The sequence below is a fragment of the Zea mays genome, chromosome 2, assembly GCF_902167145.1.
Source record: "Zea mays cultivar B73 chromosome 2, Zm-B73-REFERENCE-NAM-5.0, whole genome shotgun sequence".
Taxonomy (NCBI): Eukaryota; Viridiplantae; Streptophyta; class Magnoliopsida; order Poales; family Poaceae; genus Zea; species Zea mays.
This window is the reverse complement of record NC_050097.1, coordinates 25,716,454-25,734,335: the sequence shown is the minus strand read 5'-3', so window position 1 is coordinate 25,734,335 and position 17,882 is coordinate 25,716,454. Positions and strand designations below refer to the sequence as shown.

Sequence of the window (17,882 nt, the reverse complement as noted above, 5' to 3'; positions counted from 1 at the left end):
ACAGCCACGACCAAATTTATTCAACTAGATGGAGTTGAAGGCTGAAGGTACGACGGGTGATAAAACGATATATGATTTGTGCATGAATATGTGCTTCAGCTTGTGCAACATAACAGGTTAGAAATTTAACTATCTGCGTGCGGTTATTAATGTCTTAGAAATTTTAACTCTCGTGGCAACGCACGGGCACATATCTAGTAAGAAATGAAGTGGTGATGGATAAACTTATTCTATTTAACAAACCAAATAAAAATATGAGAAGTGAGAAGAAGATAGATCACGTCATTGCTCAAACCAAACAACCGAACGAAACCCGTCGATCAGAACCCGTGCTACCCATAATGAAAGCCCATGGGCCTAAAGGCCTAGCCCACCGTTCTTCTCGTGGGACCCACACGGAGAACCGCTCTGCCGACAGGTGGGGTGACCCGAGCCGGCCAGGAACCAACGCGCCGCGCCGCCCATTTGCGGCGTGCATACCTTTTATTTATCGGCTACCCAACATGGCAGACAGCTGGGCCCTGGCACGCATTATTGCCCCACTTGCCAGGCGAAGTGAGCTGCCCACCGCGCTCCTCCGCGTCGCTTTGCGATTTTCTGGCTCGTTCCCACCGCTGCAACCCGGAACTTGACGCAGTCTCTCCATGACAACATGGCCCACAAGCGTGGGTCCCCTACTCACGGACTGTACACATATGAGGTAGAGCAATACCGCGTACTTACAGCCCACTCCTTACTTTTTTAGTTTCTGTCTAGTTTTGATGAGGAACGGAAACGGAAGCGCCGCTCACCAAGGCGTAATGTCTACCCTTGGCCTCCTTCTCACTGACATCCGGGTCTCCCGCAGCACCCACATGGGTAGAGGAAAAACAGTGGGCAGGTCGTTCTATTCTACGGAAACGGAACCCACAGCATCGTAGGCGAAACTGACACCCTGTCCCCCGCCTTCCCCGACCTCCTCTTCTTCTCCTCGCCGGCCCCCGCTATGGTCTCATCCGTGTGTTCCCCACCTAACCCCACCCCCCAATCCGCCATGCCCGGCGGCTCCTGCCCCGACCCGGCCGCGGAAGCGCAGCTCCCGCCGCCGATCCACCACCTGCCGCCGGACGCGCTCCACAACGTGCTGCTCCGGCTGCAGCTGCGCGACGCCGTCGTGTGCCGCCTCGTCTCGCGCCTCTTCCACGAGACCCTCTCGCCGCAGCTCCTCGCGCTGCTGCCCACCCTGCGCCTCCTCCTCCTCCGCCACCCGCGCCCCGACGGCGGCGGCTGCCTCCACGCCTTCGACCCCGCGCGCCGCACCTGGCTCCGCCTCCCCTTCGCTCACTTCCTCCCCTACCAGTCCTTCTCCCCCGTCGCCTCATCCACGTCCCTCCTCTACCTCTGGGTCGAGACCTCCTCCTCCACCTCGCCCCTAGCCCTCCAGTCCACCACTACGTCTTCCTCCGCCGCCTCGCCCGCGCACCCGCTCAAATCGCTCGCCGTCTGCAACCCCTTCGCCGGAACGTACCGCCTCCTGCCCCAGCTCGGATCCGCCTGGGCGCGCCACGGCACCGTCCTCGCCGGCCCCGGCGGCATGGTGCTCGTCCTCACCGAGCTCGCAGCGCTGTCCTACACACCCTCCGAATCCGGCAAGTGGATGAAGCACCCGCTCTCGCTGCCGTCCAAGCCGCGGAGCCCCATACTGGCCTCCGCCGCCGTCTTCGCCCTCTGCGACGTCGGCACGCCGTGGCGCAGCCAGTGGAAGCTCTTCTCCTGCCCGCTGGACAGGCTCACCGGGGGCTGGGCGCCCGTGGAGCGAGCAGCGTGGGGAGACGTCTTCGAGGTTCTCAAGCGTCCTCGGCTCCTTGCCGGTGCCGGCGGCCGCCGGGTTCTTATGGTCGGCGGGCTCAGATCCTCGTTCGCCATGGACGCGCCGTGCTCCACCGTTCTCATACTCCGTCTAGATCTAGCCACCATGGAGTGGGACGAAGCTGGGCGCATGCCGCCCAATATGTACCGCTGCTTCACTGGCCTCTGCGAGGCTGCTTCACAGGGCAACGCCATGCCTGCCACCGCTGGCGGGGGTAACAATAAGGTCAAGGTTTTCGGAGGCGATGGAAAGGTGTGGTTCGCTGGTAAGCGAGTGCGCGGGAAGCTTGCAATGTGGGAGGAAGATGAGACGGGGAGCAGTGGCAAGTGGGACTGGGTGGATGGTGTTCCTGGTTATGATGATGGTGTGTATCGTGGATTTGTGTTCGATAGTGGATTCACAGCGATTCCTTGATGCACATGGAAAACGTATCCTAGTCTGGTGCACTCAAATTGAGGTTTAATTTGACCCAGGACATCTATCTATCGCATGCACAGGATCTGTTATGCCCACACATTTTATTTACAGTCTTTAGCATGGTGAGAACTCTAGTTGTTGTACTTGATTAACTGAAAAGATCAGTAAGCTGTTTGTTTCAGACAATTAAATGCTGTAGATCATACTTGTCAGAAACCTGATATGTTGCTTTGATAGTGTCAGAATTTTTGCCATTTGGTAAACATTTTCTGCTTGGTCATATGCAAGGTAGACACATCATCATTATACCTTGATATGTCAATGCTGCTCATCGGTCGTTTGCTTCAAAATGCAGTTAACATTGTTACCTGTTGCCTTTAATTTTAACTGAACTGATCACAATTTCAGTTGTGGGTTACTGGGTTATCAGGGATTTTGATACCTATTCTAAGGCTAGTATTGGTGTTAGCCTAACACTTGCATTGCATCTTACGGTGACACATGGTTTCATGTCTCCTTCCCTGCTAGTTCTTCTTGATAGGATGCTTATTTTGTTTTATGTTGAGTGTGGTTACATGTTATTTGATCTACTAGGCTTTTGATTAGCTCTAGCTGATCGATATATGAGTCTTAAGGTGGTTATTTTGGTAATAATTAGGTGAGTTGGGGAGCCTTAGGATATCAGTAAACATGCTGTACTGTATCATATCCTCAATGTGCTACTTTGATGGAGCACAACAAGTATTGACGTAACTGAGATGGGATGAACCATTTAGGTATCCTAATGCCAGACTCTCCTCTTTACCTCTAATATGGACCATGTATAGTAAAGTTAACTACTGACTTCGTGCGATGAATTTGTTTTGACGACCTGCAATTTTTGAAGCAACTAATGGAATGCCCCTACTAGATATAATTTCTCGGGTCTACCTTTCAGTGCTAACTCTTGTTCATTTCAAACAATTTATTTGTGTGGACCATTCTTTATTTTCTTGTTGAAAACTAGAAAGGTTCTTTGATAGTTTCAAAATCTATAGTGGTTGATAACTACTCCCTCCGGTGTCCTATTAGTTGTTGTTTTGGACAAGGTTCGGGTCAAACTTATAAAATTTTGGCTACAAATAACTATTTTGTTATTTAGTTTTGAAACCTAATATTTATATGCACCGATTTGTCTTAAAAAGTACTTTTTATAAAAATATAAATGTGTTAAGAGTTTATTTGTATTTTAACAAAAAAATATTGGTCAAAGTTATATTTTGGAGACCGTGTCATTGTCCTAAACGACAACTAATAGGACAATAGATGGAGTGTTGAGCTTGGTCATTTATAGGGTAGGCACATCATCATTATATCGTGATATGTCAATGCTGTTCATGGATGTTTGCTTTGAAAAAATGTAGTGTTAACTTTATTACCAGTTGCCTTTAACTTCATGTGAGCTGACAACCATTGCTTAAGTTGTGAGTTTCTTGATTGACAGGGCTGTTGATACTTATCCTATTATTACCAGTTGCCTTTAACTTCATGAGAATAGAGGAATAATGGGAGGGGAGCAGGCCAGCAAGGCCAAGACTCTGCAGCTGCTGCTGTTCCTGTTGGTTCTGTCGCGGTGGCCAGCGCAGAGCTTACTCTGGTCATTCACGGCACGGCCGATCTGTAAGGGGACAGCAGCAGTAGTCGATTTGAGGGCACAGAGCAACAAGGAAAGGGAAGAGAAGTGACAAGAATGAAAAGTTTCGGGTGGCGGCGCATCTGGAGAGCGGGAGGGAGTATGTGGGCTGGGGCAAACACCTCATTCCCTGTCCCTCCCCTTCCATTCTGCTGTTTTGCAGTTTGTTAGATCGGTATGGCGTCGACTTGCCTTGTAAGTGCCTAGGTGAGATTGGAAGGGGGTGGTTTGCACCTGCCTTATCGCCTTAGGCCTTGTTTGGTTGCATATGGATTGAGGGGGATTAAATCCTCTTCTATTCAATTTTGACTAGAAAGGTATTTATCTGCTCCAAACCTCTTCAATCCCCTCCTAACAGAACAAGTCCTTAAGGATCATGGTTTTAGCCTACCACTTGCATTGCATGGTACTGTCACACAGTTTCATTACTCCTTCCCTGCTAGATCTTCTTAACTGGATGCTTATTATGTTTAGTATTAATTGCTGTTACGTGTTGCTTGTTAATCGATCCACTAGGCCTTTGAACAGCTCTAGTTGATCAATGTAATAGGTACTAAGGTTGTTATTTAGTAATGACTACGTGAGTCTGTGAACCGCAGGATAATAGGTAACAGGATGTATGGTTTACTATGCCTAGGTTCTTTTCTTTACCTGTGTTTTTTCAAAACTAACTAATGGAATGGCCCTATTAGGCATAATTATTGTGGTTTAGTTATCAGCATTGGCTCTTGTTTGCTATTTTGGGCTTGGGTTGAAATTTGTTCCTCGCTCCATCCTAAACCCTAAATTATAGGTTGCTTTGGCTTAACGATCTATTATTTTGAACGTAGGTAGTACTTGTTAATTGCGTAATTAATCTTTTGATTTTTTTTTCTAGAACACTGTTGGTACCATGATGTTTTTTCAGCCTTTTTCTGACCTGAATTTGGTAAAAAAGATTGTACCAGTCTTCAAGAACCATTGTAGCATGTGAAATTTTGTGTGATCTTTTTGAACTCAGAAATACCATTGTTTGTGCAATCATGGTTTATGAGAAAGATGGAAGTGCACCATAGACCTCTCTTGGTTGTTACCTAGGGTACTGTTTGGTTTATATGTTTGTAATGTAATAAGTAACAAATAACGATAAATCATGTTTGTTTAAGTCTAACCGTAATCGGATACTACACTAGAAATTGATACACTAGAAATTGATATCAGTCTATTTAGGGGGTGTTTGGGAACAAAGTTTTTCTGCAGTTTTGGAAGAATACTACAGTATTCTCAAATACTGCAGTATTATATACATAATGGTGTTTGGCAAGCTGGGTAAAATCTCTGTTTTCAAAACTGAAGTATTGCAAATACTATAGTTGTTTTAAGGCATTCTAAACTTAGCTCTGGACCTCAGTTTTTCAAAACTGCGGTATTATAAACTACGGTATTGTCATAACTAAAGTATAGTATAGTATTTCAAAAACTGTGGTTTTCAAAAACTTTGTTCCCAAACAGGGCCTTAAACTTGTTACCGCTGGTAATCGAATGTAAATCATTATCATTTACGTTACATTTTGAAAACCAAACAGTACCTAAGTGATAGGCTGATAGCCAACTGTTCTAAAAACTAAACCATTACTGAAGCCCCACCTTTTTTGTGTTCCTTCGCTTGTATATATCAGCCTATCTACTGAACTTGTTGCGAACTTGCTGTGGCTGGGGTGGCACGGACATTTTTCACTACTATCACTATCGGTCTTCACACAGCCTTGGGCTTCCAAATATTAGAGAAATCCTGGCTGACCACCCAAACCTGGATAGACCGTATCAACGTGCGACCCTACACCCCACGTCGGGCTAGTGCGTCCTCCATCCATGTACCAGGTTAATCTCGCTTAGGGCTTGTTCGGTTCCACCAATCCAGAAGGGGATTGGAGGGGATTTAATCCTCTCCTAGTCATTTTTGACTAGAAGGGGATTGAATCCCCTCCAATCCCCTTCTGGATTGGTATAACCGAACATAGCCTTATGGGTGTTAGTCAACCCGGTTCAATAACTAACCTCTCACGTGCGACGCATGTCATAAATTGCGGTTCCATTTTTTTGCGCGAATAGTATAAATTCCTTAAAAATAGCGTAAATAGTTTACAGAGATAGCATAAAAACTCTACCCAGCCACCGGACCACGTGCACATACGCAGTGCATGCATGCAGATCCTATTTTATGGTAGATTCGATATTTATGATAGATCATATGAGTTTCCATTGCATGTACGTATATTTTAGATCACATTTTCGTTTCCATTGCATATGCGTAAAAATTGGATGGCTCCATAAATATATGATCACTTCAACAGTCATGCAACTAGGATCGTTAGAACTAATTTATGATATTTGTTAATACTAATTATGCTACACGATGTACATATTTATACAATTCAATACACTACGTAAAAATCAGTTTCCTATTACATGCGCATAAATTTAGGATGACATGAATGTGTGATTAATGAAAATTGATTATCATATATGTAAACAATAAAATCTTATTTTAAATAGTGTATTTACTGCATAAATATATGATCGCTCTAACACCCATGCAGCTAGGCTCGTTACAACAAGTTTATGATATATACTCATATTGATTATGCTACAAGGTATTGGTATTTATGCAATACGGAACACTGCATGTGGTACATTGTTAGACGCATCTCCAGATTTGAGCGTAAAAACCTTAAGTTTTGAGCGTAAAACCTCTCTGTTATGTGCGCAAATACCGAGCCATGTGAGACAGATTGATAACTCTGGTGCGTTGTATTCACGATCCTATTTTTATGGTACATCCAAAAATTATAGAAGTTGAATGCATGCAGTTTCTATTTTCATGCAGATCCAAAAATTATGGCGAATCCTGAGAGTTTTCATTGCAAGCGCGCAAATTTTAGATGATATTTTCGTTTACATTGTACGCATGCAAAAAATAGGATGACATGATTCACACAGAGCATAAATTATTATACAAAGTTGCATAAATGCATACACCGTATAGCATAATTGATAAAAAATCTAATACCGGTTCAACTAACAGCCCCCGCGGGAATTAGGGACAGTTTTATGCTAGACGTAAAAATTGTATTCATCGTCATACAAATCATCACTGCAATGCATAAATAGTGTGAATAGAAGGCATAAACATGGATTTGATAGTCCATCGCCGGAGGACGATCCTGAGGCCACTAGATCAAAGGACACCGCCGAAGCCACCAGATCGGAGGAGTTGGTCGTCGAAGGACACCAGAGCCACCCACACTTTGTGTGACCGCCATCGCCGGAGACAATCGCGCCTCGCGCGACTACAGAGTGACCTGTGTCTCCCATGGCCACCACTGCCGCTGCCGACACCTATCGCGCAATAGCTATCGCCAGCGGGCCTGGGGTGTGTCGTCCCCGCTCGTCTGCTTCGGGAGCGCCGTCGCCGCTTGCCTGCCCGCCTCGAGAGCGTTGTCGTCACTCGATGCTGGGGGAGCGCCGCTGTCGATCGCCCCCTTTGGGCGACATCACCACTGGTCCCTAGGATCGTCGCCGCTCACGTCTGAGGGAACCACCGCCGCCGCTTGCACGCTAGAGGAAAGCGCCACCGCCGCTTAAACCTAATCCCTGGCGATCTGGGAGTGTTTTATAGTCGCTTGAACCTGGTGCGGCTGAACCGGATGGCACCGTTGAGCTAGGGCTTCCTCTAGTTATTGGAAGCCCAGGGCTTATAATATATAAACTATATATATATTATAAGCGCTGGGCTTCCAATAATTAGAGGAAGCCCTAGCTAGACGGTGCCATCTGGTTGAGCTAGATCAGGCCAAGGCGTCTATAAAAGTAGCCCAGAACCCTAGGTATTAGGGTTTTGGGGCCTGGCGGTGGCTGCAACTGCTTGAGGCGCGATCAGTGGCCGGACATCGACGATGGCTTCCTGTGGCGCGAGACGCAAGCGACGGTATGAGGCACATGAGCGGCGGCCTGAGGCGACGTCGGCGAGCGGTGCCCCAAGACGCGAGCGTCGCGGCGGCCGTGACAGCACGAGGCACGAGCGACGGCGTGAGCGTCTGTGGCAACCACCCGACACCGAGCGGCAATGGTGGCGGTGATGGCCCGCGACAGCATCAGAAGACGATGATCTCCTCCGATCCGACGCGTCTCAGGCGTCCTTCGACGAAGACCACCTCCGATCTGGTGGCTTTAGAGGCGTTCGCCGATCCGGTGGCCTTAGGGTCGTCCTCCAGCGACATCCTCCCACCGATCCATGTTTATGCCTTCCATGATTATTGTTTTATGTCTACTACTTACACTATTTATGTATTCTATTGAGGATTTTTATTATGATGAATAGGACGTCTCTCATGTGGCTTCGGTTTTTTAAGGTAACCATCTGGATTCACGCACATTTGTTTCGAGGATGTCAAATGTGATATCACACTAACTATTGTAATAACACTGCAGATATTTATGCTTACCACAATCAATATTTATGATTAAAATTAAGGATGTTTATGCTCAAACATGTGGATGCGCCCACCAATATCCCACGTGCATATTTTTAGCATGCACAGTAAAAAAGAAAATCCCTCAATTTATGGTGTTCATAACTACCATTAAAATCAAATTCCTTAATCAACTCCCCTAATCAACCCTAATCAAATCCCTTGATTTACGATGTTCACATGGACATGGGATTTGTTGGTTGAGAGTCAATCAACCAACACCTCCCCTAATTTACGTTGTTATATATTGAAAGGGAATTAGGCTTACACCTAGCCCCTAATTAATTTTGGTGGTTGAATTGCCCAACACAAATATTTGGACTAACTAGTTTGCCCAAGTGTATAGATTATACAGGTATAAAAGGTTCACTCTCAGCCAATAAAAAGATCAAGTTTTGGATTCAACAAAGGAGCAAAGGGCCAACCGAAGGCACCTCTGGTCTGGCGCACCGGACTGTCCGGTGTGCCACCGGACAGTGTCCGGTGCACCACCGGACATGTCCGGTGCACCAGAAGACTCCAACGCAAACTCGCCACCTTCGGGAATTTCCAGAGGCGACTCCGCTATAAATCACCGGACTGTCCGATGTACACCGGACAGTGTCCGGTGCGCCAAGGGAGGTCGGCCTCAGGAACTCGCCAGCTTCGGGAAACTCCAACGGCTAGTCCGCTATAATTCACCGGACATGTCCGGTGTGCACCGGACTGTCCGGTGCGACTCTGGAGCAACGGCTACATCGCGCCAACGGCTACCTGCGACGCATTAATTACGCGCGCAGCGCGCGCAGAAGTCAGGCGCGCCCATACTGGCGCACCGGACAAGGAATAGTGCATGTCCGGTGTGCACCGGACATCCAGGCGGGCCCACAAGTCAGAAGCTCCAACGGTCAGAATCCAACGGCAGTGATGACGTGGCGGGGGCACCGGACATGTCCGGTGTGCACCAGACTGTCCGGTGCGCCATCGAACAGACAGCCTCCCAACGACCACTTTTGGTGGTTGGGACTATAAATACCCCAACCACCCCACCATTCATTGCATCCAAGTTTTCCACTTCTCAACTACTACAAGAGCTCTAGCATTCAATTCTAGACACACCAAAGAGATCAAATCCTCTCCAAATTCCACACAACGCCATAGTGACTAGAGAGAGTGATTTGCTTGTGTTCTTTCGAGCTCTTGCGCTTGGATTGCTTTCTTCTTTCTTGATTCTTTCATTGCGATCAAACTCACTTGTAATTGAGGCAAGAGACACCAAACTTGTGGTGGTCCTTGTGGGAACTTTGTGTTCCAAGTGATTGAGAAGAGAAAGCTCACTCGATCTGTGGGATCGTTTGAGAGAGGGAAGGGTTGAAAGAGACCCGGCCTTTGTGGCCTCCTCAACGAGGAGTAGGTTTGCGAGAACCGAACCTCGGTAAAACAAATCCGCGTGTCACACTCTTCATTTGCTTGCGATTTGTTTTGCACCCTCTCTCGCGGACTCGTTTCTCTATTACTAACGCTAACCCGGCTTGTAGATTGTGTTTATATTTGTAAATTTCAGTTTCGCCCTATTCACCCCCCCTCTAGGCGACTATCAATTGGTATCGAAGCCCGGTGCTTCATTAGAGCCTAACCGCTCGAAGTGATGTCGGGAGATCACGCCAAGATGGAGATGGAGACCGGCGAAAAGCCCACTACAAGCCACGGGAGCACTTCATCGGAAGAGTCCCGCACCAAAAGGAGGGAGAAGAAGAAGAGCTCCTCCAACAAAGGGAAGGAGAAGAAATCTTCTTCTCACCACAAAGAGAAGAAGGAAAAATCTTCTTCCCACAAGCCGCATCGAAGCGGGGACAAGCAAAAGAGGATGAGAAAAGTGGTCTACTACGAGACCGATACTTCATCAACATCAACCTCCGACTCCGATGCGCCCTCCGTAACTTCTAAACGCCAAGAGCGTAAGAAGTTTAGTAAGATCCCCCTACACTACCCTCGCATTTCTAAACATGCACCTTTACTTTCCGTCCCATTAGGCAAACCACCAACTTTTGATGGTGAAGATTATGCTAGGTGGAGTGATTTAATGCAATTTCATCTAACCTCACTCCACAAAAGTATATGGGATGTTGTTGAGTTTGGTGCACAGGTACCGTCTGTAGGGGATAAGGATTATGATGAGGATGAGGTGGCCCAAATCAAGCACTTCAACTCTCAAGCGACAACAATACTCCTCGCCTCTTTAAGTAGAGAGGAGTATAACAAAGTTCAAGGGTTGAAGAGCGCCAAGGAGGTTTGGGATGTGCTCAAAACCGCGCACGAGGGAGATGAGCTCACAAAGATCACCAAGCGGGAAACGATCGAGGGGGAGCTCGGTCGGTTCCGACTTCGCAAAGGGGAGGAGCCACAACACATGTACAACCGGCTCAAGACCTTGGTGAACCAAGTGCGCAACCTCGGGAGCATAAAGTGGGACGACCACGAGGTGGTTAAGGTTATTCTAAGATCACTTATTTTCCTTAACCCTACTCAAGTTCAATTAATTTGTGGTAATCCTAGATATACTAAAATGACCCCCGAGGAAGTTATCGGGCATTTTGTAAGTTTTGAGTGCATGATCGAAGGCTCGAGGAAGATCAACGAGCTTGATGATCCATCCACATCCGAAGCCCAACCCGTCGCATTCAAGGCGACAGAGGAAAAGAAAGAGGAGGCTACACCAAGTCGACAACCAATAGATGCCTCCAAGCTCGACAATGAGGAAATGACGCTCGTCATCAAGAGCTTCCGTCAAATCCTCAAGCAAAGGAGAGGGAAAGATTACAAGTCCCGCTCCAAAAAGGTTTGCTACAAATGTGGTAAGCCCGGTCATTTTATTGCTAAATGTCCTATATCTAGTGACAGTGACCGAGGCGACGACAAGAAGGGGAGAAGAAAGGAGAAGAAGAGGTACTACAAGAAGAAGGGCGGCGATGCCCATGTTTGTCGGGAGTGGGACTCCGACGAAAGCTCAAGCGACTCCTCCGACGACGAGGACGCCGCCAACATCGCCGTCACCAAGGGACTTCTCTTCCCCAACGTCGGCCACAAGTGCCTCATGGCAAAGGACGGCAAAAAGAAGGTTAAATCTAAATCCTCCACTAAATACGAATCCTCTAGTGATGATAATGCTAGTGATGAGGAAGATAATTTACGTACTCTTTTTGCCAACCTCAACATGCAACAAAAAGAAAAACTTAATGAATTGATTAGTGCCATCCATGAAAAGGATGATCTCTTGGACACCCAAGAGGACTTCCTAATCAAGGAAAATAAAAAGCATGTTAAGGTTAAAAATGCTTATGCTCTAGAAATTGAGAAATGTGAAAAATTGTCTAGTGAGCTAAGCACTTGCCATGAGACAATAGACAACCTTAGAAATGAAAATACTAATTTGTTAGCTAAGGTTGATTCTCATGTGTGTATTGTTTCAACTTCCAATCCTAAAGATGTTAATGATGATTTGCTTGCTAGGATTTAAGATTTAAATATTACTCTTGCTAGCCTTAGAAATGAAAATGAACAATTGCTTGCTAAGGCTAAAGATTTTGATGTTTGCAATGCTACAATTTCCGACCTTAGAACTAAGAATGATATGTTACAAGCTAAGGTTGTTGAATTAAAATCTTGCAAACCCTCTACATCTATTGTTGAGCATGTATCTATTTGTACTAGATGTAGAGATATTAACATTGATGCTATTCATGATCATATGGCTTTAATTAAACAACAAAATGATCATATAGCTAAATTAGATGCTAAAATTGCCGAGCATAACTTAGAGAATGAAAAATTTAAATTTGCTAGAAGTATGCTCTATAATGGGAGACGCCCGGGCATCAAGGATGGCATTGGCTTCTAAAGGGGAGACAATGTCAAACTTAGTGCCCCTCCTAAAAGATTGACTAATTTTGTAAGGGGCAAGGCTCCCATGCCTCAGGATAACGAGGGTTACATTTTGTACCCTGTCGGTTATCCTGAGAGCAAAATTAGGAGAATTCATTCTAGGAAGTCTCACTCTGGCCCTAATCATGCATTTTTGTATAAGGGTGAGACATCTAGCTCTAGGCAACCAACCCGTGCTAAGTTGCCTAAGAAGAAAATTCCTAATGCATCAAATGAACATAGTCTTTCATTTAAAACTTTTGATGCATCTTATGTTTTAACTAACAAATCCGGCAAGGTAGTTGCCAAATATGTTGGGGGCAAGCACAAGGGGTCAAAGACTTGTGTTTGGGTACCCAAAGTTCTTGTGTCTAATGCCAAAGGACCCAAAACCATTTGGGTACCTAAAATCAAGAACTAAACTTGTTTTGTAGGTTTATGCATCCGGGGGCTCAAGTTGGATACTCGACAGCGGGTGCACAAACCACATGACAGGGGAGAAAAGGATGTTCTCCTCCTACGAGAAAAACCAAGATCCCCAACGAGCTATCACATTCGGGGATGGAAATCAAGGTCTGGTCAAAGGTCTTGGTAAAATTGCTATATCTCCTGACCATTCTATTTCCAATGTTTTTCTTGTAGATTCATTAGATTACAATTTGCTTTCTGTATCTCAATTATGCAAAATGGGTTACAACTGTCTTTTCACTGATATAGGTGTCACTGTCTTTAGAAGAAGTGATGATTCAATAGCATTTAAGGGTGTGTTAGAGGGTCAGCTATACTTAGTAGATTTTGATAGAGCTGAACTCGACACATGCTTAATTGCTAAGACTAACATGGGTTGGCTCTGGCACCGCCGACTAGCCCATGTTGGGATGAAGAATCTTCATAAGCTTCTAAAGGGAGAACACATTTTAGGACTAACAAATGTTCATTTTGAGAAAGACAGGGTTTGTAGCGCATGCCAAGCAGGAAAGCAAGTTGGCGCCCATCATCCACACAAGAACATCATGACGACCGACAGGCCGCTTGAGCTACTCCACATGGACCTATTCGGCCCGATTGCTTACATAAGCATCGGCAGGAGTAAGTATTGTCTTGTAATAGTGGATGATTATTCTCGCTTCACTTGGGTATTCTTTTTGCAGGAAAAATCACAGACCTAAGAGACCTTAAAAGGATTCTTGAGACGAGCTCAAAATGAGTTCGGCTTACGGATCAAGAAAATAAGAAGCGACAACGGGACGGAGTTAAGAACTCTCAAATTGAAAGCTTCCTTGAGGAGGAGGGCATCAAGCATGAGTTCTCTTCTCCCTACACGCCACAACAAAATGGTGTAGTGGAGAGGAAGAATCGAACTCTATTGGATATGGCAAGAACCATGCTTGATGAGTACAAGACATCGGATCGGTTTTGGGCCGAGGCGGTCAACACCGCTTGCTACGCCATCAACCGGTTGTATCTTCACCGAATCCTCAAGAAGACATCCTATGAACTCCTAATCGATAAAAAGCACAACATTTCATATTTTAGAGTCTTTGGTAGCAAATGCTTTATTCTTGTTAAAAGAGGTAGAAAATCTAAATTTGCTCCTAAGACTGTAGAAGGTTTTTTACTTGGTTATGACTCAAACACAAGGGCATATAGGGTCTTTAACAAGTCCACTGGACTAGTTGAAGTCTCATATGACGTTGTGTTTGATGAAACTAACGGCTCTCAAGTAGAGCAAGTTGATCTTGATGAGATAGGTGATGAAGAGGCTCCATGCATCGCACTAAGGAACATGTCCATTGGGGATGTGTGTCCTAAGGACTCCGAAGAGCCTCCAAATACACAAGATCAACCATCCTCCTCCACGCAAGCATCTCCACCAACTCAAAATGAGGATGAAGCTCAAGTTGATGAAGAAGAAGATCAATCAAATGAGCCACCTCAAGATGACGGCATAGATCAAGGGGGAGATGCAAATGATCAAGACAAGGAGGATGAAGAGCAAAGGCCGCCACACCCAAGAGTCCACCAAGCAATCCAACGAGATCACCCCGTCGATACCATCCTCGGCGACATTCATAAGGGGGTAACTACTAGATCTCGTATTGCACATTTTTGTGAACATTACTCTTTTGTTTCCTCTATTGAGCCACACAGGGTAGAGGAAGCACTACAAGATTCGGATTGGGTGGTGGCGATGCAAGAGGAGCTCAACAACTTCACTAGGAACGAGGTATGGCATTTAGTTCCATGTCCTAACCAAAATGTTGTAGGAACCAAATGGGTCTTCCGCAACAAGCAAGACGAGCATGGTGTGGTGACAAGGAACAAAGCTCGACTTGTGGCCAAAGGATACTCTCAAGTCGAAGGTTTGGATTTCGGTGAAACCTATGCACCCGTAGCTAGGCTTGAGTCAATTCGTATACTATTAGCCTATGCTACTTACCATGGCTTTAAGCTTTATCAAATGGACGTAAAAAGTGCCTTCCTCAATGGACCAATCAAGGAAGAGGTCTATGTTGAGCAACCTCCCGGCTTTGAAGACAGTAAGTACCCTAACCATGTCTATAAGCTCTCTAAGGCGCTTTATGGGCTCAAGCAAGCCCCAAGAGCATGGTATGAATGCCTTAGAGATTTTCTTATTGCAAATGGATTCAAAGTCGAAAAAGCCGATCCTACACTCTTTACTAAAACTCTTGAAAATGACTTGTTTATATGCCAAATTTATGTTGATGATATTATATTTGGGTCTACTAACGAGTCTATATGTGAAGAGTTTAGTAGGATCATGACACAAAAGTTCGAGATGTCTATGATGGGGGAGTTGAAGTATTTTCTAGGATTCCAAGTCAAGCAACTCCAAGAGGGCACCTTCATTAGCCAAACGAAGTACACTCAAGACATTCTAAACAAGTTTGGGATGAAGGATGCCAAGCTCATCAAGACACCCATGGGAACTAATGGGCATCTCGACCTCGACACGGGAGGTAAGTCCGTGGATCAAAAGGTATACCGGTCGATGATAGGTTCTTTACTCTATTTATGTGCATCTCGACCGGATATTATGCTTTCCGTATGCATGTGTGCAAGATTCCAAGCCGACCCTAAGGAAGCTCACCTTACGGCCGTAAAACGAATCTTGAGATATTTGGCTTATACTCCTAAGTTTGGGCTTTGGTACCCTCGGGGATCCACATTTGATTTGATTGGTTATTCGGATGCCGATTGGGCGGGGTGCAAAATCAATAGGAAGAGCACATCGGGGACTTGCCAGTTCTTGGGAAGATCCTTGGTGTCTTGGGCTTCAAAGAAGCAAAATTCGGTCGCTCTTTCCACCGCCGAAGCCGAGTATATTGCCGCAGGGCATTGTTGCGCGCAATTGCTTTGGATGAGGCAAACCTTGCGGGACTACGGTTACAAATTAACCAAAGTCCCTTTGCTATGTGATAATGAAAGTGCAATCAAAATGGCCGACAATCCCGTCGAGCATAGCCGCACTAAACACATAGCCATTCGGTATCATTTTCTTAGGGATCACCAACAAAAGGGAGATATCGAGATTTCATATATTAACACTAAAGATCAATTAGCCGATATCTTTACCAAGCCACTTGATGAACAATCTTTTAACAAACTTAGGCATGAGCTAAATATTCTTGATTCTAGGAATTTCTTTTGTTAAATTGCACACATAGCTCATTTATGCACCTTTGATCATGTCTCTTTTATATGCTATGACTAATGTGTTTTCAAGTCTATTTCAAACCAAGTCATAGGTATATCGAAAGGGAATTGGAGTCTTCGGCGAAGACAAAGGCTTCCACTACGCAACTCATACTTCGCCGCCACTCCAAGCAACTCTCCATTCTTAGGGGAGAAAAGCATGAGCATCAAAGAAAAGGACTTTGTCTTTGGGGGAGAAAGTAAGAACCCAAGGCAAAAGGACCGAACTTCGTCTTTGGTATAATCTTGACTCATTTATTTATGACCAAAGGGGAAGATAGCACTTCAAGGGCTCTAATGATTCCGTTTTTGGCGATTCATGCCAAAAAGGGGGAGAAATGAGCCCAAAGCAAAAGGACCGCACCACCACCAATTTCAAAAACTTAGTGTTGAGTATTTTCAATTGGTATCCTATTGTGTTCAAAAAGGGGAGAAAATAGTATTTCAAAAATGGTATATCAAAACCCTCTTGAACACTAAGAGGTGGATCTCTTTTAGGGGGAGTTTTGTTTAGTCAAAGGAAAAGCATTTAAAACAGGGGGAGAAAATTTCAAATCTTGACAATGCTTCTCAAAATCTTATTCATTTGCCTTTGACTATTTGCAAAAGAACTTTGAAAAGAATTTACAAAAGAATTTGCAAAAACAAAACATGTGGTGCAAGCGTGGTCCAAAATGTTATAAGTAAGAAACAATCCATGCATATCTTGTAAGTAGTTATATTGGCTAAATTCCAAGCAACCTTTACACTTACATTATGCAAACTAGTTCAATTATGCACTTCTATATTTGCTTTGGTTTGTGTTGGCATCAATCACCAAAAAGGGGGAGATTGAAAGGGAATTAGGCTTACACCTAGCCCCTAATTAATTTTGGTGGTTGAATTGCCCAACACAAATATTTGGACTAACTAGTTTGCCCAAGTGTATAGATTATACAGGTATAAAAGGTTCACTCTCAGCCAATAAAAAGATCAAGTTTTGGATTCAACAAAGGAGCAAAGGGCCAACCGAAGGCACCTCTGGTCTGGCGCACCGGACTGTCCGGTGTGCCACCGGACAGTGTCCGGTGCACCAGAAGACTCCAACGCAAACTCGCCACCTTCGGGAATTTCCAGAGGCGACTCCGCTATAAATCACCGGACTGTCCGGTGTACACCGGACAGTGTCCGGTGCGCCAAGGGAGGTCGGCCTCAGGAACTCGCCAGCTTCGGGAAACTCCAACGGCTAGTCCGCTATAATTCACCGGACATGTCCGGTGTGCACCGGACTGTCCGGTGCGACTCCGGAGCAACGGCTACATCGCGCCAACGGCTACCTGCGACGCATTAATTACGCGCGCAGCGCGCGCAGAAGTCAGGCGCGCCCATACTGGCGCACCGGACAAGGAACAGTGCATGTCCGGTGTGCACCGGACATCCAGGCGGGCCCACAAGTCAGAAGCTCCAACGGTCAGAATCCAACGGCAGTGATGACGTGGCGGGGGCATCGGACATGTCCGGTGTGCACCGGACTGTCCGGTGCGCCATCGAACAGACAGCCTCCCAACGGCCACTTTTGGTGGTTGGGGCTATAAATACCCCAACCACCCCACCATTCATTGCATCTAAGTTTTCCACTTCTCAACTACTACAAGAGCTCTAGCATTCAATTCTAGACACACCAAAGAGATCAAATCCTCTCCAAATTCCACACAACGCCATAGTGACTAGAGAGAGTGATTTGTTTGTGTTCTTTCGAGCTCTTGCGCTTGGATTGCTTTCTTATTTCTTGATTCTTTCATTGCGATCAAACTCACTTGTAATTGAGGCAAGAGAC

At 45.7% G+C, this 17,882-nt stretch overlaps 1 protein-coding gene across 2 annotated transcripts; it reads left to right on the top strand.

Annotated features, from left to right (window-relative positions):
* Positions 1–909: 909 nt before the first annotated feature.
* Positions 910–4,331, top strand: LOC103648491 (SKP1-interacting partner 15-like). Of its 2 annotated transcripts, NM_001323405.1 has the most exons (2): positions 910–2,388; positions 3,750–4,331. In NM_001323405.1, exon 1 carries the CDS (start codon positions 986–988, stop codon positions 2,261–2,263), a length of 1,278 nt encoding a protein of 425 aa, NP_001310334.1. In that variant the 5' UTR covers positions 910–985; the 3' UTR covers positions 2,264–2,388; positions 3,750–4,331. The 2 variants fall into 2 exon arrangements, with proteins under 2 accessions (NP_001310334.1, NP_001310333.1); NM_001323404.1 differs by lacking the exon at positions 3,750–4,331 and having other exon boundaries at positions 910–2,361.
* The last annotated feature ends 13,551 nt before the right edge of the window (positions 4,332–17,882 follow it).

Excerpts from the sequence above, each read along its gene's own strand:
- LOC103648491 (NM_001323405.1), top strand. The coding sequence starts at position 986 with ATGGTCTCATCCGTGTGTTCCCCACCTAACCCCACCCCCCAATCCGCC.